Here is a 23,392-nt window from a genome sequence, read left to right on the forward strand (position 1 = left end):
GCCCCCAGGCCTGCCATCATAAGTGTGTTTTTAACGCCTTTCAGAAGGCAAGTAGAGTGGAGGCAGTACAAATCTCTGGGAAGAGTTGGTTCCAGAGGACTGGGGCTGCAACAGAGAAGGCTCTACCCAATGGTCCCGCCAACCAGCTTTGCTTGGCTGGTTGACAGGACCCGGAGAAGGCCCATAAAATCATATGCCACAATGTCCTTCCTGTCAACAACTACTTCAGCTTCAACCACAATAACACATGAGCACATAACAGATACACACTTAATGTAAACCGCTCCAAACTTGACTGCAGGAAATACGAATTTAGTAACCGAGTAGTTGATGCATGGAACTCACTACCTGACTCTGTAGTATCATCTCCTAACTCCCAAAACTTTACCCTTAGACTGTTGACCTCTCCCGATTCCTAAGAGGTCAGTAAGGGGCGTGCATAAGTGCACCAGGGTGCCTTCCGTCCCCGGTCCTAGTACCATGCATATGAATATTATTATATCTAATGTTTCTTCTTATTTTTTCTTATGACTAGTATCATGTATATGAATATTATTATGTCTTTACATACCTGAAATATGTACTTCACAAAACTAATAATACATAAACAAACAAACTCTCTGTGATCTAATCAGTTACTGGGACATGTGAAGCAGAAGACTTAGATTTATAGTGCTTCACAGCTCTCTCTAAACTGCCTGCATTTAAAAGCGGTTGTCTTTACAGAGTCAGGATACATTGATCTCAACAATCTGGGTCCTCATTTTACCCACCTCGGAAGGAAGTCAACGTTGAGCCTGGTGAGACTCAAACTGCCAAATTGCAGACAGCCTATAAAACTGTGTTTTTGCATTTTTATACTTTGATTATTCAAAACTCCAAGAATGAAATGAGTACAGGCAGTGGTGGGATTCAAATAATTTAACAGTCGGGGTCGGTTCCCCCACGTAAGATTGACCATTGTGGGAGGCGTGACCCATCGTCATTGTCCGGCTTCGCTGCACATGTGGGATGAGCCTCCTGCAAGGTTTGACCCTGGGCAAACCTGTAGTTAAATCACACATCCCTCTGCTATCAAAGTGGATCCTGGGCGCTTTGCTACAATGGAGAAATGGGCAACAGAGAGGAGGAGGAGGAGCAGGGAGAAGAAAGAAGAAAAGTGTTCTTCTTTGCTCACATTGGCCACTCTGTTGCCCGTTTCTCCATTGCAGCACAGCGCCCAGGATCCACTTTGATTGTGTGTGGGAGGGATGAGTAATTTAACTACTGGTTCGCCCGAACCAGTGCAAATAGGCTGAATACTACTACTGTGTACAGGTACTGGTAGTTTTCAACTTATAACTAGTAGTTTAGTGACTATTTGTACCTACAACAGTACTAAAAAAAGTTCTATAAAATTCACAAAAATGGGGGGAGCGCATTTTATCAGCAAAATAAACCAATAAGTATTACTTTTTTCATTTCAATTTTCATTTCAATGTGTGCAGAAATGTTCAAACTTGTTTCCAAGTGAAAAAAGCTTTCAAAAAGACCAAATATAAGTACCTAAAATGGTCAATTTGCGGTCCGGGTCAAATAGACCCGGGAACATAACATTAGGGAGTTTTATTGAACAGAACAGCAGGGTTTTAAGTTGCATTACTGAAATAAATGAACTTTTGCACGATATTGTCATTTTTCGAGTTTCACCTATATAATGCAATCCCTTCATCAACACTCAAGAGAGAAGTTAAAGAATAAAGCTGAAATTTAATGCTGATGGTTTCAACGGTTCCAAGTAAAATTAATCCAGTTGTATTGTTGAATTTCCAGTTATTTGGAACGCATAGAATTGCAGGAAATCAAAACTGGAGTCCATCTAATCTTGCTCCTCACAAAGTCCTCCTTTCTCTGATTGACTTTCTGCAATAATTCATCCCAAATTCTCTAAACTGTAATCCTGGTAAATATATATATGATTAGTCACATTTCACGTTTGATACTATAATAGTCAGTTGGCTCTGGGGAAGCAGCTGAAATAATATGGGATTTTTCACAGGAGCAACAAGTTATCAGGATTGTCAATTAAACATCTAGGTTGAAAGCAATGTAGTTCTTGCCTTATAACCATTCATTTAATGGACATTGAGTTATGAGTTTTCATACTTGCCACCATTGCTACCACCCCCATGGTAAGGTGATCAAAATTCAGGTACTTGACAACTGGCATGTACTGCTGATGGTTGCCCTTCTCAGGGCTATGTGATCACCATTAGTAACCTTTCCAGCTGGCTACAGACCTATAAAGCCCTTCATGGCATCGGACTAGAATATCTCCGGGACCGCCTTCTGCCGCACGAATCCCAGCGACCAGTTAGGTCCCACAGAGTTGGCATTCTCCGGGTCCCGTCGACTAAACAATGTCATCTGGCGGGACCCAGGGGAAAAGCCTTCTCTGTGGCGGCCCCGACCCTCTGGAACCAACTCCCCCCCAGAGATCAAAATTGCCCCCACCCTCCTCGCCTTTCGTAAGCTCCTTAAAACTCACCTCTGTCGTCAGGCATGGGGGGACTGAGATATTCCCTTTCCCCTAGGCCTATACAATTTATGCATGGTATGTTGGTGTGTATGTTTGGTTTTTAAATTAGGGTCTTTTAAATTATTTTAAATATTAGATTTGTTATATGTTGTTTTACTATTGTTGTTAGCCGCTCCGAGTCTACGGAGAGGGGTAGCATACAAACCAAACCAAACCAAACCAAATCAATCAATCAATAAAAAAATTAGTGGGGGAAGCCAAACATTAAGGAAAAGGGATTAGCTTAATGATGGCAAATTAGGTCATAAAACGAGACACAACTCACTTAATAACTGTCTTGCTTAGCAAGAGAAATATTGAGCTCCACTGTGCTCATAAGTCAAAAACAGCCTATATTCAGTAAAAGTTAAAAGGCATGGTTATGTTCCAAATAATATTCCAAAAGAAAATATAATAAAGTTTAATTTTAAGGCCACTAGTTCTCTTCATAAGTGTGTTCTTTTGCTTCTGCTGTTCCCCTTCCTGTCTGGAAATGTAGAGGAAACTGGATACTTAAGAAAAATGCTTAAAAAGTAGACCTTTGGCCACTTGCTTAGTGGTGGGAAATTTGAGTGAAGTATATGATCAAATGAATGATCAAATAAAAACAATCTTTTCTCAGACAAGACAAAGCAACAGGTCACTTGGAGGGAAAAATTTCTCAAAACCAATGAATACTTCATCTTGTAGTCTAACCACAGTAGAATATTTGAGAACTTAGCAAGTCTCGACTTAATGGAATTTTTTTTCTTTAAAGGAAGATGCTACAATTGCTATGCAATACAATCACTTTTATGCCTTGGAAGCCAAATACAGTGGTACCTCTACTTAAGAACGCCTCTACTTAAGACTTTTTTAGATAAGAGCTGGGTGTTCAATATTTTTTTGCCTCTTCTTAAGAACCATTTTCTACTTAAGAACCGAAGACCGGAAAATTTTTCCAGGAAATTAATATTAGACTTGTTCCACTACTATATTGTTTTTATTACTGTTGTGAGCCGCCCCAAGTCTTCGGAGAGGGGCGGCATACAAATCTAATAAATAATAAATAATAATAACAATAAAATTTGAAAGCGGCACGAAGGCCCGGCCAGTTTCCTGCCATTCCCCCTTTAATCCTGGCCATCTCGGGCTTTTCTGGGCTGCCAGAGGAGTCTTTCAGTGGCGCTTAAGGAGGCTTTGGCAGCCCAGAGTGAATGAAGCGTTTTCCTTTCTCTGGGTGCTTGGAGTGGGACTAAACCTCTGCCAGCACCCAGAGAAAAGAAATACTGTACTCCCTTCGCTCTGGGCAGCGACTGTCCTCTTCTTCCTCCTCCTCCTCCCACCCAAATTCGGAGCTTTTATTTCTTTCCTAATGGGTTTGCACGCATTATTTCCTTTTACATTGATTCCTATGGGAAAAATTGCTTCTACTTACAAACTTTTCTACTTAAGAACCTGGTCATGGAACGAATTAAGTTCTTAAGTAGAGGTACCACTGTACAACGAAATCTGAGAACCTTATACTAAAGATAAGAACCCTCCCCCCTCAAACTGGAAGATACCAATGGTCCACTGAAGTTTGCCCCTCCTGGGAAAAGCATCTTGTGTTGCTATTATAGGTAATCCTCAATTTACAACAGTTCTCGGTTCTTTTAATTAAAAGTTTAGTTCAAAGTTAGCAAAGGCTCTGAAATATACAAGCACACGAGAGAGATTTTGGCGATTTTTTTTGCTTCTGTGCTTCTGTGAGTCCTTCGGGATTGGGTGGCATAGAAGTCGAATAACTAACTAACTAACTAACTAACTAACTAACTAACTAACTAACTAACTAACTAACTAACTAACTGTTAAATCTGAGGCTGGAGGCCGAGGAAGGGTTAACAGCTCTTTATTAGGCAAGCAGGAGCATTAGGAGTGACCAGCCCGCAGGTAGAACGTGACTGGCCACTAACGGCTTAAGCCGCGCCTTATATACCTTTTGCTTAGCGCGGGAAAACTGTGTGACAACATTTTAAACTTTTGCGCCAAGATTTCCCTTGGCTGCGCCTAAGCCAATCAGCGATCGCCTTTATTTAAAAATACAAACATAACACTAACTAGCTAACTAACTAACTAAATAAATAAATAAGTGAGCTAAGACCATTTTTCACACTTACTGACAATCACAGCACAGTCACGTGATCAAAATTTGGACCTTTGGCAACTGGCTCATATTTATGATGGTTGTGGTGTCCTGGGGTCATGTGATCACCTTTGGCGAACATCTGACAAGCAAAGTCAACGGGGAAGCCATGTTTCACCTAACAATTACTGTATGTTACTAATGTAACAATTAGAGCCACTCACTTCACTGTGGCAACAAAGTTGTAAAATGGGTGAGGCAAAACTGACTTAACGACTGTCTTGCTTAACAACAACAAAAACTGAATCTAAATTGTGGTCGTAAGTCTAGGACAGTGATGTTGAACCTATGGCAGGGGTGCCACAGGTGGCATGCAGAGCCATATCTGCTGGCACGCAAGCTATTGCCCTATATCAGCTCCAATGTGCATGTGTGAGCCAGCCAAGTTATTATTATTATTATTATTATTATTATTATTATTATTATTATTATTTATTAGATTTGTATGCCGCCCCTCTCCGCAGACTCGGGGCGGCTCACAGCAGCGACAAAAACAATATACATTGACAAATCTAATAATTCAAAATCTAAAATAACACTTGTACATTTAAAAATCTAAAAGTAAAGAACCCCAATATATAAAAACATACATACAGTCATATCATGCACTAAAACTACATAGGCAGGGGGAGATGTCTCAGTTCCCCCACGCTTGACGACAGAGGTGGGTTTTAAGGAGTTTACGAAAGGCAAGGAGGGTAGGGGCAGTTCTAATCTCTGGAGGGAGCTGATTCCAGAGGGTCGGGGCCACCACAGAGAAGGCTCTTCCCCTGGGTCCCGCCAGACAACATTGTTTAGTCGACGGGACCCGGAGAAGACCAACTCTGTGGGACCTGACCGGTTGGTGGGATTCATGCGGCAGAAGGCGGTCTCGCAGATATCCTGGTCCGGTGTCATGAAGGGCTTTATAGGTGCCATGAAGGGCTTTATAGCTCGCACCGAAGCTCTGGGAGGGCATTTTTACTCTCCCCAGCTCCAGGGAAGCCTTTGGAGCTTGGGGAGAGCAAAACATGAGCCTACAGGGCCTACCAGAAGTTGGTGGGCAAGCCATTTCGGCCTCCAGAGGGCCTCCAGGGAGCAGGAGAAGCTGTTTCCACCCTCCCCAGGCATTGAATGATGGGTGTGGGCACTCGCACATGTGCGATACTGTGCGCCCATGCTTTTTCTTCACCCGAGGAAAAAAAATGTTCGCCATCAGTGGTCTAGGACTATCTATATTACCAATGATGATGGGGGGGGGGAATGGGATTCTGAACTAAGTTGGGATCAGATCCTTAAAGAAATGTTTTGCTACCTAGGCAACTTTATAAAATATTTTTTATTAAGTTTCAGCTTCAATCGCAACAACACAAGAGCACGCAACAGATTCAAACTTAATATTAACCGCTCCAAACTTGACTGTAAAAAATATGACTTCTGCAACCGAATTGTCGAAGCGTGGAATTAATTACCCGACTCATTAGTGTCAACCCCTAACCCCAAACATTTTTCCCTTAGACTATCCACGATTGACCTCTCCAGGTTCCTTAGAGGTCAGTAAGGGGCGTGTATAAGTGCACCAGTGTGCCTTCCGTCCCCTGTCCAATTGTCTCTCCTTATCTCATTTATCTTTTCTTCTTTTCAAATATGTTCACCTATACTTTTATATCTTATCTTCTATTCTTTTCTTTACTTATATTATTACATATCTTTCTCTTCAATGTGTATTATGTATTGGACAAAATAAATAAATGAATAAATAAAATAAGTTGCAAAGACAGACAAAACATACATTACATGTAATATTTAGTGGAGCAACAATCGCTCTTCTCAAAGTAGAAGTCATCTTTATATTTATAATAAGTAAAAAATAAAAAAATAAACTAACTTTATTATTGTTTATAAAATACTTAGCTATATCAATTGTAAGATAATAAGTAAAAACACATCTAAAACATTTAAAAATACAGTGGTCCCTCGATCATCGCGAGGGTTCCGTTCCAGGACCCCAAGCGATGATCGATTTTTCGCGAAGTAGCGGTGCGGAAGTAAAAACACCATCTGCGCATGTGCAGATGGTGTTTTTACTTCCACCGCCGCCCGCCCTTCGCCCGCCCACCCCGTTGCTTGCGCCTGGGGTTTCCCCACGCGCGTGCCGCCCGCCCGCCCACGCTGTTGCTGGGGCCGCTTCCCAGCTGGGGAGCGGAGCTGGGGTTTCCCCAAGCGCGCGCGCGTTGCTGGGGCCACTTCCCAGCTGGGGAGCGTAGCTGGGGTTTCCCCAAGCGCGCGCGCACCGCCCGCCCACGCTGTTGCTGGGGCTGCTTCCCAGCTGGGGAGCGGAGCTGGGGTGTCCCCGCGCGTGCCGCCCGCCCGCCCACGCCATTGCTCGCGCTGCCACTGGGGTCTTACCGGGGCAAGAGGGGGAAGCCCCAGGGAAGCCGCCCAGCTTCCCAGCTGGGGAACTCCACCATCTACGCATGCGTGGCCATAGAAAAAAGGCACGCATGCGCAGATGGTGGAGTTTACTTCCGGGTTGAAAACTCGCGAAATAGCCCTTTCGCGATGCTCGAGGACGCGAAACTCGAGGGTTCACTGTATATAGAAATTTTAAAATTATAACTTGAAATGAACTATAAAGGAAAAAAAAGGGGGAAATGGCAGAAGAGGAAAGAAGGAGTTTATCTTTATATTGTAAATAAACACTGTCTAATACAATATAACTACGAGGTACAAATATATTTGAAATAGTGTAAAAATAAGGTTATCTCCGTTTCTTTGTATCCCACCAGATATATACCTTTTGCCAAACCTCATAAAATTCTTTAATATGGTTGGGGAATTGTGGGAGCTGAAATTCCCACCTTAAAGTTGTCAAGGGAGAGAAACATTGCATTAACGGTGCAAACTTTGAGGCTGGTAACCCTTGTTCACATTTCAGCATTTAGTTCAGTATTCCGTTCCGTTTATTTAATGTGGGGATCAATTGAACCCGTTCTCAAATACAGAAGTTAAGGAATATAGAGAACTCTAGTTAGAATCACCAAACATGAGTCTAAGGCAGTGGTTCTCCAATCTGGGGTTCAGGACCTCTTTGGGGGTCGAATGACCGTTTCCCAGGGGTCGCCTAAGACCATGGGAAAAGACAAACACGGTGTTAGGAACTAAAGCTCCTATTCTGGCTCCTTGGAACATATTTTTACAATCCGACCAATCAGGCGTTTACAGTGGGAGTGTCCCTCTGACCTTCCTGCCAATCAGTTTAAAGCTCTGTTGGCAGAACTGGTGCTAGATTTATGATTGGGGGTCACCACAACATCAGGAAATGTATTAAGGGCATTAGAAAGGTTGAGAACCACTGGTCTAAAGGTTTATTTATATCAGTTGTCATATTTATAACAACCTTTAACTGTTAAGCACTGGGTCAGTAAAAATGAGTGGGCCCATATCACCTAGATAGGCAGGATCAGACTTTGGTGGCAATTTGAGGAATTTTCTTTTTTCATAGAAGCATAGAAAATTGACGGCAGAAAAAGACCTCACGGTCCATCTTGTCTGCCCTTATACCATTTCCTGTATTTTTTCTTAGGATGGATATATGTTTATTCCAGGCATGTTTAAATTCAGTTATTGTGGATTTACCAACCACGTCTGCTGGAAGTTTGTTCCAAGGATCTACTACTCTTTCAGTAAAATAATATTTTCTCATATTGCTTTTGATCTTTCCCCCAACTAACTTCAGATTGTGCCCCCTTGTTCTTGTGTTCACTTTCCTATTAAAAACACGTCCCTCCTGGACCTTATTTAACCCTTTAACATATTTAAATGTTTCCATCACGTCCCCCCTTTTCCTTCTGTCCTCCAGACTATACTGATTGAGTTCATTAAGTCTTTCCTGATAAGTTTTATGCTGAAGACCTTCCACAATTCTTGTAGCCCATCTTTGGACCTGTTCAAATAATGATACATACCTATGAACGCTCATATGCTATAATTCTCATGTGTTATAACATGGAAGGAATCTGAGCTGCCAGTTTTTACTACGGTAATCAGAATTCTAGGAGATTTAAGATCACACACACCTAGTTTATACGTATGTTTAGGTTTATGCATTATTAAAGCTTATGGATTTTTTTTGAGCAGCATGTAACAACTCCGCCTTTAAGACAAAGTTCACACCTGTCAACTTCATGTTCCTGTCATTTTACTGGTAATAATACAGAGCTTTCTTTCTCCCTGTCTGTGTGTGTATGCGGGAATGTGAGATCAAAGAGTATTAAGTAACATGTTTGAAGCAGAAAAACAGTTTGTAGAATATTCACACAGAAACTAAATGCTTCTGTGTAATTTCTTTATACAGAGATCTGAATGCTATGCTGGAGCAGATGTTTAACCACAAGTGTGACACAATCGTATATACAGTACTTTCCTTGTAGCTACAACAAAATTAGGACTGAGCTCAAATTACTTCAAGGCTTCCACAACTGTTTCAGCCATTGTTTAAAAAACATTTCTTGCCTCAGACAACTTTAATGTAGCTGAAGAAATGTTGGCTATTCATTTGTACTCTTCAGACAGTCTGAATGACATTATTACATAAGGAAATACCATTGGCTAATTAATAACACATTGTTCACTATGTGATATTATTTAATTGGAACTAGTCTTGCTATTCCTGTAATCATTCCGAACTACAAAATTAAATATTTTGGTTAGTTTTTAATTGTAACTGAACTTGTCCTGATTTGATTCTGATTTCTGTTCAGGAATAAGATTAGTATGCATAAACAAAAGAACCAGTTTCTGATTAATTGAGCAGAAAGATGTATTATTTAATTTATTAGTGATAAAAACGAGTAGAGTTAACTAACAGCTTAAATGATATATTTAGTTGTCAGAAATAAGTCTAAATAATATCAATAAGTGGCAAGGGAAACAATTGTACATTAAAAAGTGAAAATACCATTTTCCAAGCAATAAGGAACATTTATTTAATTTGGCAGTGAACCCAGAGAATCCCACATAAAATCAAAACAAAATCTTACAATATATTTTTTTTAAACCTAAAACTTCATTAAAACTTAAGTATACTTCGAATACAGCATATTAGCCCATACATTTGAGTGTAAAAAAATACATTACACACAGGACTGTAAAAAAAAAGGGCATTTAATTGATTCTAATCAATTTCAACCTAGTTATGGAAATCTGAATTAGAATCATGATGCCAAGAATATATTGAGGATGCTGTAGAATAATACCTAAGGTGGGTTTTAAGAAAATCCCACCAACATTTTAAGAGTTAACTATAAGTGACATGCGGAGTTACCCTTCTGGTTATAATCCCCAATAATTTATTTTTCAGGTATATTTCCGTTCATTTCCACAAGTCTGAGAAAAAGAATACTCAAAATCTTGAGTAGATATATAATATGCTTTGCAAAAACGTTTGGTTTACAACTGATGTTTTGTAAAAGAAACCACCAACTAGGAAATCTTTTAAGGAGAGTATTAATGTACAATCAAATTTGGGTCACAAATGTATGCCAATGACTAGGAGTGAATGATCTGTCAAGATCAATCTTGCTCAGATATCTTTTTTCTAGCTTTTGGTTACTTTTATCCCATTACACATCATTTGGCAGTTTGTATGTAAAATGTCAACATAGAACTTTGCACATCTTTTCATAAATATTTATTCTACGGTAAGGACACATCTCTATGCAATTGCCCCCCAACATTATTTTATGTCATCTTTACCAAATTTAATTTTTGTATGGGTTTTCCCCTTATGTATGCATTTACACTTAGCTCTTATTGCTGTTTACAATTCTTATTGCAAAATGTAGGAAAGCTTGCAAAACTGTGTTCAGTTCACATGTTAATTTCAGTAACTTTGTAAATTCACAATGAAATGCAAAACAATTTGTCCCCAGTCCTAATCATAAATTAAACACGCATATCAAACTAATGATGTACAGTACACAGGAATTACTTCCCTCTTGATCCTTCCACTGATAACATTTTTGACTGAACATTTCTGAGTTTTTGCAGAAGAACAGAACAGAGCAGAATAGAAAAACAGAGTTGGAAGAGACCTTGGAGGTCTTCTAGTCCAACCCCCTGCTTAGGCAGGAAACTTTTTATCACTTCAGACAAATGGTTATCTATCTTTTCTTAAAAACCTCCAGTGTGGGAGCAGTTATAACTTCTGGAGGCAAGATGTTCCACTGATTAATAGTTCTGTTAGGAATTTTCTCTTTAGTTCTAAATTGCTTCTCTCCTTGATTAGTTTTCACCCATTGCTTCTTGTTCTACTCTCAGATGGCTCCCCAAATCCCCTGAGATATTGGAACACTGCTATCTTGTCTCTCTATTCCTTCTTTTCATCAAGTTCCAGCAACCAGTTCCTGCAACCGTTCTTTATATGTAATATGTAATAATATAAAATATGTATTATACATAAAAATGTTTTAAATATATAATAAATATAAGCATTATAGTTTGGGGATTTGTGTTTGTGTTTGTTTTTATCTCTTTCCACTTTATTGATGATTATTGTTGTGGTTGGCTCTGGCCCAGCTCCTGCCCCAGAGAATGGGGAGGTGGATGCAGGGGAAAATTCAACATGTCACAGGCCTGTGTTATTGCCAATAGAATCAGTTCAGAGTTTAGTTTCCTCAGACAAAGAAGAAGGTGGGAGTGACTCAGCAGAGGAGGGCTTGGCACACAGCCCAGGCAGTCAATCTCCCTTATCTTCCCTTGATTCAGATGATGACGTTTTGGACCCACGCAAGCACAGAATTATGCGTAGAAGAGACCAAGTAAGAACATATTACAGGAAATAAGTGAGGCCACCTGTGTTTGGGTGGGGCTCCAGTAATTAGGGCTGCTGCTATAAATAGCAGCATGTGGGTTTGGCCATTGTGGAAGAATATCTGATCGGAGTTCGTCAGGAATCCTGTGGTGTCTGGACTTTGTTGCTTTTTCACGCCTTGGAAAACAAAGCAGAGCAACATGTGTGTGTGTGTCTCACTTCCTTGGAAGAAGAAGGGGTGTGACGTTTCTTCACAGCTGCTAGCTAAGTACTTAATGACTGCTTAAGGGAAATTGTACAGACTACCCAGTTGTTTTGGGACGAGTGCTCTTTGCAATACAAAAAGAGTGCTTAGTTTATTTTGACTTTTGTGATAAAGAACATTGTGTTGAATTTTCAAACATGTGTGTGTGTGAAATTTGTACCCTTGAATTTTCGGGAGGCTCCTATCAGAGAGGCCGACAGAACAATTATTAAAGCAATATTTAAAATATTTACTCAAATAAAAAAACATATGTGACTGAACTCATAACAATGGGAGACACCACTGCTGGAGAAGTCTCATGAACAGCTCACTCTAAAAGTAAGCCTTCCCACTTCGAAAAGTTCTATCCAAATGAAGTCAATTTTAATTCCGTTTTAATTCAACCTTCCCAGAGTCGGCGATTCTATTCCATAGGTTTCCATATGGTCTTTTAGCATCATTTTGCTATGTACTCTGGCATCCCAGAGTAAGTACAGTAGTCCCTCACCTATCGCTGGTGTTATGTTCCAGACCTGGCCGCGATAGGTGAAATCCGCGATGGGGAATTTATCGACTGATAGTACTTATTTAAGTATTTATATTGTAATTGTTTGGTAAGTGTTCATTGTTTTAAGTGTTTATAAACCCTTCCCACACAGTATTTATTTTAGATACAGTATTTAAATACAGTATTTACAATTTTAGATTTTTATTTTTTTTAAAAAAACCCTGCCGATCGAGTTCGGCGGGCTGTTTAAATCTGCCGATCGACTTCCTCAGAAACCCGTGATGAAGTGAAGCCGCAGTAGGTGAAGCGCAGTATAGCGAGGCACTACTGTATAACATAAAAAGGTTTAAAAAGGAAACTCTCAGCTAGCCTAAGAGAAAGAAAGATACAATCCTTGCCCCAGGAAATCATGGCAAGATCTCAGTTCAAGCTATTCTTCACTTCATCAACTCTAACCTTTTCCTCGATTGTTGAGTGCAACTTCCTCTCCACCAAAATATTCCTCACTGCAATTAAGGAAAATTAATTTAATCATTTATATATCATGCTAAACTTGTTCGCTAAAAAAATTCCTGGTTTTCTGTGACTAATTAACATGCACACCAAGACAACTAGACACAAGAACAGGTTTTTTTCCGAACGCCATCACTCTACTAAACAAATAATTCCCTCAACACTGTCAGACTTTCTACTAAATCTGCACTTCTATTCTACTAGCTTTTCTCATCATTCCTATCACCCATTTCCTCCCATGTTGACTGTATGACTGTAACTTGTTGCGTATATCCTAAGATTTTTATTAATATTGCTTCTTCATTGCTTATTTGACCCCTATGACAATCATTAAGTGTTGTACCACATGATTCTTGACAAATGTATATTTTATTTTATGTACGCTGAGAGCATATGCACCAAGACAAATTCCTTGTGTGTCCAATCACACTTGGCCAATAAAATTCTATTCTATTCTATTCTATTCTATTCTATGTTTGCTCAAACACTTTTCTTCTTGCTAACTCTGGTTTATAATTGTTTTCCAACTCTGACTTGTTACAAGATTTAAGTATTGCCCACAAGATCATATGTTTCAGCGTCCTTCCGGTCAACGACTACTTCAGCTTCAACAGCAACAACGCAAGAGCACGCAACAGATTCAAACTTAACATCAACCGCTCCAAACTTGACTGTAAAAAATATGACTTTAACAATCGAGTTGTCGAAGCATGGAACTCATTGTCAGACTCAGTGGTGTCAGCCCCCAGCCCCCAACATTTCTCCCTAAGACTCTCCACGATTGACCTCTCCAGGTTCCTAAGAGGCCAGTAAGGGGCGTACATAAGTGCACTGATGTGCCTATCGTCCCCTGTCCAATCTTCTTTCCTTATCTCATATATCATACATTTTCTCTCCTTTCCTCCTACTTCTCTTCTTTCTTACTTTCTATCATTATATATATTACTTAATGCCTATTCTCTTTCATATATATTATATATTGGACAAAGAATAAAATAAATAAATAAATAAAAAGATGAACAAGCCAGAGTTCCTAGCTTCCGAAATAGCACTGGTCAATACAGAAAAAATCATCAGCAGAAGTAATATGTCTGTTTTATGGTGTTTGATATGCTGATTCCAAAAACATGCTTAGTTTTGCTCTATCACATGAAGTGTATAATATAGAAGCATTTTTGTTATTACGTTATTTCTGATATGTAGATTACTGTTTTCTTAATGTATATTTCCTATATCTTATAAAAATGATGCTGCTCCGTGGAAATTATACCTGCTACAGAAAACCTATATACATTTCTGAAATCAGAACAAAAAAATGATTCAGAAAAGTACAAGGTCAACTGTGATGATTGCAATTTTTTTTTTGTAGACCTGTGTAATCAGGGAATATGTTTATTTAGCCATTTATTTAATATTTCTTTGAATGAGTAAGCTTTGTGGCAACTTTACTAAATATATTATGTAAAGTTTGGCTTTATTTATTTATTTAATTTATTTATTAATTAGATTTCTATGCCGCCCGTCTCGAAACAACTCAGGGCGGCTTTCTATCACTTATTGGCTGGAGTCACATAACACACTACACTACGTGAAAACGAGAAACTTAGTAGCCTGTGGTTCACGGTGTTATAGAAACCAGGCCAGTAGTGGGTTCTAAAACTCTTTGCTATTAGTTGGTGTGTATGGTTGCGCACGCGACACTTTAGCACATGCACGAAGTGTCCTGGGCGGGAGGGTGGAGCCTCCCGCCAGTGGCAGTACCAGTTTGCAGAACCCAGCCAAACCGGGAGCGACCCACTGCTGAACCAAGCCATCATGTTAAACCATAATATGTGGGTTTTTTTTTTTTAATTTTTATTTTACAAATGTGACATACAAGACAAAATAAAAAACATACATAAAAACATATATATTCAACATTTGGGAAATGAAAGTTCCCCCACTTTTTTTATATATATTTGATCAGAGAATTACACTTCTTTTACATACAGTAATATTAATTTTTGAATTCTTTTATTTGACGTGTTGTTTTACATAAATTTTTATTTATTTATTTCTTTTAGCCAATCATAAAGTTTTGCCCATGTTTTATAGTAATCTGATTCTTCTTTTCCCTCTAATCTTTTGGATAGCCTGTCCATCTGCATAATATGTGTTTTTATTCACCACTATTACATTTCTCATATGAGCCCATAGGAAAGCTGAATCTCCCCAAAATAAACTTTGATTTGGATTACAGTCCAGTGTTTACATTTTATGCAATTATCTATTTATTTTTAAAGGCAACATTTCCCACTCTTGAGAATGTTTTAACCAAAATTTTGGTAGATATTTTTTCTTAAAAATCAACCAATCCATGGGGGTTACTTAGGATAGTGTTGGGTGACCAAAACTCCTTGATCTTTGATCTTTCACAGCAAATGACTCACCTGTCCAAGCATGTCTGGTGCTATAGGAATGACAGGCCAGATAGTAGAGTAGACCCCGAAGAAAATGAGCCAGAGCAGCATGCTTCCCCAGACAGCTAAGTGACTGAACTGTAGGAGAAAAGAAACACACCATCAAAATTGCACAGGTCTTTCTTTTTCCGTTGCCAGCCTCATTTGGCCCCTCAGCTATTATTTTACTTTGAGTCCTTTCCTCCCCAGAGGTGAGCTGCTATGGTGGAATGGTGATGGGTGGCTCTGTGGACTAGCGGAGTCCAGCGCAATTATGCTACTGCACCTGGGCAGGTAGCTAAATTGCGTGCGGACGCGCAGGTGCACCATGTCTGGAGCACAATTGCGCTGGACTCCGCTAGCACTCAGAGCGAGTACACGTCACCGTTCCACCTTAGCAGCCCACCTCTGTTTCCCCCCACCCCGACCAAAGGTTTGGCCAAGCTCACTCAAGACTGACACTTTTTTAGGATTATATATAATTCTAAACCATGAAGTCACTGACTGGCTTGCAAAGTCCTTGCCAGGAACAGGATTTAAAATAATGCATCAAAACAAGAAAAAAAAAAAGGAAATTGGGGAGAGTATTGCAGTGGAGAGGCAACATAAAACCCATTGGTGATTGCATATCACCATCACTATCCTCCTCTTCCTCCTCGTCATCATGTGTTTGCAATCCATCTTTATGCCAAAGTTACTTTACGGTAGAATAGGGCAGTGTTTCCCAACCTTGGCAACTTGAAGATGTTTGGACTTCAACTCCCAGAATTCCCCAGCCAGCGAACACTGGCTGGGGAATTCTGGGAGTTGAAGTCCAAACATCTTCAAGTTGCCAAGGTTGGAAAACACTGGAATAGGGTAATTTCAACTCAGGAAACATCAATAGTGAATTATGATAAATGTCAAGGTTTATACCAGAAAGGCAAGAACTGAAGGGATGAGTTTTAGACATGCAAACATACAAGCTTGTCCGCAGTCATAGTTTCTTCAAATTAGATCCTCAAAGAATCAAAAGTGCCTGGATCAATCTTGGGAGTATTTTAAAATGGAAGGATGTGAGACAGACTAATGCTGTGGGAGACCTCCAAAGCTTGCCAAGATTCCTTAGAACTGCTGCGGTCCACTACAGACAGAATTATAGTTGTGGTTCCACATAGCACTTAAGGTAGCATTGTATATATTCCCTCAAATTCCGTTATATAGATTGAAGGAAGTTAATTTATGCAGTGAAGAAAATGTGCTTGTTCAATACAAAGGCAACTGCTTAGAAGCAGCAGGAAGGAAACAGGAAAATGAGGACAATGATATAATATAATAATAATAATAATAATAATAATAATAATAATATTATTATTATTATTACAAGTGGAACACTCAAAAAGGAGACAGAAGGTCTAATACTGGCGGCACAAGAACAGGCCATTAGAACAAATGCTGTCAAAGCCAGAATTGAAAAACCAACAGACGATCCAAAGTGCAGACTTTGTAAAGAAACAGATGAAACAATCGATCACATACTCAGCTGCTGCAAAAAGATCGCACAGACTGACTACAAGCATACACACGATGCTGTGGCACAGATGATCCACTGGAACTTGTGCCGGAACTACCATTTACCAGTGGCAAAGAACTGGTGGGATCATAAGCCTGAAAAAGTGGTCGAAAATGATCAAGCAAAATTACTGTGGGACTTCTGACTTCAGACTGACCGAATTTTGAAGCATAACACACCAGACATTGTGATCGTGGAGAAAAAGAAAGTATGGATCACCGACATCGCAATCCCAGGAGACAGCAGAATTGAGGAGAAGCAGCTAGAGAAATTAGTGAAATACGAAGATCTAAAAATCGAGCTGCAACGACTCTGGCATAAGCCCATGAAAGTGGTCCCAGTGGTACTTGGCACGCTGGGCGCAGTGCCAAAGGATCTCAGCGGACATTTGAAAACCATTGGAATTGACAAAATCTCCATCTGTCAATTGCAAAAGGCCGCTTTACTGGGATCGGCAAACATAATTCGCCGCTACATCACGCAGTCCTAGGTGCTTGGGAAGCGCCTGACTGGTGATGAAATATGAAATCCAGCATAGTGATCTCATTTGCTGTGTTATACTGACATAATAATAATAATAATAATAATAATAATAATAATAATAATAATAATAATTTATTAGATTTGTATGCTGCCCCTCTCTGAGGACTCGGAGCGGCTCATATATGAATATGAGAACTAAAATTTGGGACAGACTAAATATAAAGACTAGCAGGGATTATACTGCCGATTAGACAAATGGTATGAAACTTAAGAAATGATAAATATAAAAAGTTGTGGATTTATAGATAGGTAGAAAATTATTCTAAAATAGCAAATCAAAATAAAGTAGCGGAATACATCCAAAACTGTCTAATTCTATCCCTTAAGTGATTATGGCAAAAAATGTTTCATGTATTATGATTGCTAATTAATTTCATAATAACTAGCTTTACTTTATAGAGATTTTTTGCCGTTTCTTATAATTCCTGTAAAACACCAGATGATAGCTACTACAGTGACCAATATCTTGAATACACAAAGCTAATTAGTTCCTAAAAATGTTTTTGAATTTTGAATCTTTTCCTGCAATCTTCCCTTCAGTTCAAACTACGGTAAATTTAACAATAGAAAAACAAAGCTCATCATGAAACAAATGACATTTTGACAGCCAACTTTTAATTCTGCAAATACTGACAATGTGATTCAGGGGCTTAAAATTTAGGGGTCTCTAGATGTTTTAAACAACTCCAATGTTCCTTAGTAGTTGATATGATGATGGAAACTTTTGGGGATTGTAGTCCAATACCTTTGAACAGTTCCAGATTAGCAATTATATTTATGTAAAGATCTTTTGTTTTCCAATACTGTTCACACCATAGTATAAAGTATAGCTCAATTAGCCAGGCAGCTGGAATGCTGGCATGGATGCTTGTGAGTAAATTGTGAGTGGGAGGGATTCAATGAAGGAGTGAATGAGCCAACTGCTCTCAGGTTTCTGGGAAAAATCAGGAGCTATGCTGAGTCTTGAGGAATGGAGATGCTTAAATCTGCAGCTGCTTTTCCCAAGTACAGTACAGGCAGCAATCCTAGTTTTACTTCCTCACAATATGAACCAATGATGATGATGACAAGCTTCTACAATATTAGGCTAAGGTCTAATTAATTGGTGTTTTGCCAGGAATTGTGAGAAGCCATCTTCTGAATTGAACATGGTCTACTTTGTAGTACATTTCTTGGCAACGCACAAGCAACTGAGCAGGAACTAATGAGCTCTTATGTTCGGAACAGAACTAATCTCTAAATGGAGCAGATCATCAATTCGTGAAACTCATTTCTGATTGGTTGTTCATTCAAGTAAATTTCCAATAAGTATTATTTGAAGATGTTCCAAAGGAGCTAATTTTTTTTATTGGTTTCCTGTTGAAAGACACTGCTGATTATTATTTCCAGATTTTGGCCAGTCTCACTGAAGATTGGCACTTGATTTCATGCCGCCAACAAGACTGGTGAAACCTCTGAGAAAACTGCCATGTTGAAGTCCCCCCCCCCCTCTTTGCCATCATGTTGCTCATTGTTGTTACCGTACATCCTCAAACATATGTTTTTTAATACTCTGTATAGTGTTTGGTAATTCAATTAATTAATTGTTAAGGTTAATTAACCTGAAAGATCAAAATCTCAAAATCTGTAAATTTACAAATATACTTCAACATTTCATTTACTTATTATTATTATTATTGTTATTATTATTATTGTTATTATTATTATTTATTGGATTTGTATTATATTAATGTTATGATTGTATATAATGTATATACAATGTATATGTTAATATATGAATATGAAGCCAAAAGAGTAGTGTGACTATTGCACTTCATATCCAGAAATATGCTCGCAATCATTTTATATGTCCTGCATATTAAAGTGAATGCCGGCTCTCTGCACGAGCCTCTAATTAAATGCAAAGGTAGCCAAAAGAGACACACACACGTGAAAAGTTAAGAATACTTTCTTTATCCACAGAAAAATAGAAGCAAAACCCCCTTTTTTGTAGTCAAAGGGCTTATTTTCAAAGCAACCAGACTTGAATGCACTGAAATAACAAAAAAAATACAAAATCTCAAACCAATTAACAAGTAGCTGTGAAGTCGTCACAGCTACTCTCCTTCAGATGTCCAAATTCCCACGTTTAACTATGATTTACTTTCAGAGTCCTGATATCAAAGCACATAGTCCTTGGAGAATCCGGAGAGTCAAGCCACATACACTATCACGAACAGATAATCTTCCACACTAAGAGGCCGGCACACTGCCCATTTAACAGCAGCCCTAATTAGTTGAACCATACCCAACCACAGGTGAACTCTTTTATCTCTTGTAATACCTACGTAGCTGCTCTCTTCTATTCATGGCCCTTCGCATGTGTGCGTCTATAACTTCTTCATCAGAATCCAGTGAAGATAAGGAGGAGGATGAATTGCTTCCTAATTGGCTGTCTGCCATGACCCCCTCTGAGGGTCCCATTTCACAGTCACTCCCTGCTTCCGATGATACTTGGCTGTCCGAAGCAGTCGGTAGTAAAACAGGCCTCTGACACTAGGAGGATTCACCCACATCCACCCCCACAGTCCTTGGGGCAGGAGCTGGCCCAGAGCCAACAACAACAATATCCATTTTTCTTTTTTTAAAAAAAAATGAAGTATCAATTAATTATGAAACAATATATCACTTAATTAATTTCACCATAGGACCAGCTTTCTTTCTTGAGAAAGTTGTAATTACAAGGATTGGGCACAAAGATACTTTTTCATCACCACTGTAACTTCCTCTGGTTGTGGTACGTGACAATTTTTAAAAGCAGATAGTTGCTGTAATAACAATTGAATTAAACCTCAATTATTTTAATTAATAAAAAAGATTGAAATCCCAATTTGGCTGAAACTTGCTCCCAAAACTTTCACTGTGCCATATCAAAAATCTTTCCCTCATCCAACCATATTTCCACTGCTGAGTCATATTTTTTTGAATGTACTGTATATTTCAAATATTAATCAACAATCTATTATAGTCAAGGCTTGATGCTATTTTAGAAAACAACACAATCCAGGATAAACTTTTTTTTTAAAAAAAATTAAAATTAATATTGTCTGTACACTATGTGACAGAGTTGCTATCAGGGGTTTTGTATTAACAATTGACAAAAACCAAAAACCAACCCTGATAGTAATTTGTACCTTCAACAGCATCTTTGCCAGTACAGTATTCAAATTTATCATTATAGAACCCTCACTAAAAGCAGGGAAAACATTATTTAAAAATAATTACAAATCTTGAGTGATAAAAAAAGAAAAAATTAAAAATATGCTACACGTTCATGTGTGATTTTTAGAAAATCTAGATTATTTTAAAAATATTAATTTCTCCTTCCATGAATTTTTAAAATAATATATAAACTATAAAAGCAAAGCAATGATGTTTTATTCATTCATATACATTTTACAGAATATTAAGCTATTGGCACTGTTTCCATTAAAAGGTCAGTAATTTACCACAACCTTCTATTTCAGGTCTCAATACTTTCCTTGAATAAGATGCAATGAGTATTCCATATTAAGTTCAAATTCCAGATGCATTGGAGCAACTGTATCGTTCCAGTGGGGGCTTATCTTGTTTATGTTTTTAAATGTTCATAAATAAATGGTCAAAGCAATGGAAACTGCAGTTTAATGTTTCCAAATGTAAAATAATGCACTTGGGGAAAAGGAATCCTCAATCTGAGTATTGCATTGGCAGTTCGGTGTTAGCAAAAACTTCAGAAGAGAAGGATTTAGGGGTAGTGATTTCTGACAGTCTCAAAATAGGTGAGCAATGTGGTCGGGCGGTAGGAAAAGCAAGTAGGATGCTTGGCTGCATAGCTAGAGGTATAACAAGCAGGAAGAGGGAGATTGTGATCCCGCTATATAGAGCGCTGGTGAGACCACATTTGGAATACTGTGTTCAGTTCTGGAGACCTCACCTACAAAAAGATATTGACAAAATTGAACGGGTCCAAAGACGGGCTACAAGAATGGTGGAAGGTCTTAAGCGTAAAACGTATCAGGAAAGACTTAATGAACTCAATCTGTATAGTCTGGAGGACAGAAGGAAAAGGGGGGATATGATCGAAACATTTAAATATGTTAAAGGGTTAAATAAGGTTCAGGAGGGAAGTGTTTTTAATAGGAAAGTGAACACAAGAACAAGGGGACACAATCTGAAATTAGTTGGGGGAAAGATCAAAAGCAACATGAGAAAATATTATTTTACTGAAAGAGTAGTAGATCCTTGGAACAAACGTCCAGCATACTTGGTTGGTAAATCCACAGTAACTGAATTTAAACATGCCTGGGATAAACATATATCCATTGTAAGATAAAATACAGGAAATAGTATAAGGGCAGACTAGATGGACCATGAGGTCTTTTTCTGCCGTCAGTCTTCTATGTTTCTATGTTTCTAATATTATTTTCCAAATGTTTTTATTTAGATTTTTTGTATTGTTCTTCCTTTATTCTTTTTATTACAATCGCAAATAATACACATGTTTTAAATGATTCCAGAAACATAGCATATTTACAAAATATCTATTTATATTCAAAAAAATTCAAAATATGATTTCCTCTATCGTTAAAAAAATGTCATGATGCATGTAAATATTGTGAAAAATAAAACTTCTAGCTATAATAATTAATAAAACTGAAATGTGTCCCAGTATTGCAATAATATTTGTATTCTTATCATCCAGTCACTGTAGATTTAGATGCAGATTGAGATGGAGATGTAAAGCTATGTGAAGGATTTAAGTTTCCACATACTGTAAGTACCAAATTCAGCTCCAGCATATTAACTTGTGATCTTTTATTTGGGTTTTTGTCAGAGATCTGTTTTCCATCCACAGATAATGACGAGCGTACTCTGCCTCCCAAAAGACTCAACAGTAGAATATTAAAATCAGTAGAACAATCTTTTATGGAAATAGTTTGACAAGCAAACCACAATAAAATAAAACAAGACAGTAAACATCTCAACTTGATCCCAAGTGCAGACAAGCAACACAGAAGACCTGGATGCTAAATGCTAAAAAGAATAGTTTAAAGAACTGGATGTATTTATTCTAAAAGGGGGAAACTAAAGAAAGATCTGAGGTCTTCCAATATCTGAAGAGCTGTCCCAGGGCTAAAGCTATGCTAGCTGGAGAATTCTGGGAGTTGAAGTCCACAAGTCTTAAAGTTGCCAAGTTTGAAGACCTCTGCTCCAGAGCATCAAGGATAGGACGAGTGGGAGCTTAACAGAAAGAAATGCAAACTTGGAATGAATTTTTTGAGAACTTTCAAGCAATGGAACTTTTGAGAAGCTTCAAGCAACTTGCCACCTGGAATTTTGTATGCTATGTCACTGGAAGTCTTCAAACAAGATTGAACTGGACGGGCCACAGGATTTCTGCCATGGGCCGAGAGTTGGACCAAAAGATCTGCAAGATCTCTTCCAACTCTGTGATTTTATGATTCTATAAATTATGAAAGCAAGTTCTTCAAAAAAGGAAACCAAATAAACAACACAACAGCACATAACAGATTTAAACTTAATATTAACCGCTCCAAACTTGACTGTAAAAAATATGACTTCAGTAACCGAGTTGTCGAAGCGTGGAACTCATTACCGGACTCCATAGTGTCATCCTCAAACCCCCAACACTTTACCCTTAGATTATCTACGGTTGACCTATCCAGATTCCTAGGAGGTCAGTAAGGGGCGAGTACAAGTGCACTAGAGTGCTTTCCATCCCCTGTCCTATTGCTCTCCTATATCCCCTATACCTTTCTTCTATTCCTATATCTCTTCTTCTATTCTTTCATTGATATGTTCTATTACTATACCTTCTTTTCTATTATTTCTTAAATATATTTTACTATGAGTATCTCCTCTATAACCTTCATCATGTATTTTACTATGTGTATATAGATATATACCCACTAAAACCCTCATTGTGTATTGGACAAAACAAACAAACAAACAAACAAACAACAAACAAATAAATGTTGTTTTAAGTGTGAATTTTGAAAATGAATTGATTTTTTTTTCTTCTAGATAAAAATTGCAAT

At 38.4% G+C, this 23,392-nt stretch overlaps 1 protein-coding gene across 7 annotated transcripts in view; it reads right to left on the reverse strand.

Moving 5' to 3' along the window:
• Positions 1-23,392, reverse strand: part of ATP8A2 (ATPase phospholipid transporting 8A2) — a 460,631-nt gene that overhangs the window by 102,904 nt on the left and 334,335 nt on the right. For all 7 annotated transcript variants that reach the window (XM_070749818.1, XM_070749817.1, XM_070749821.1 and 4 more), the window contains one exon: positions 15,209-15,316. In XM_070749818.1, the coding sequence (XP_070605919.1) occupies positions 15,209-15,316 (108 nt within the window). The remainder of the gene's footprint in view (positions 1-15,208; positions 15,317-23,392) is intronic.

This window comes from Erythrolamprus reginae, chromosome 4, assembly GCF_031021105.1.
Source record: "Erythrolamprus reginae isolate rEryReg1 chromosome 4, rEryReg1.hap1, whole genome shotgun sequence".
Classification (NCBI taxonomy): Eukaryota; Metazoa; Chordata; class Lepidosauria; order Squamata; family Dipsadidae; genus Erythrolamprus; species Erythrolamprus reginae.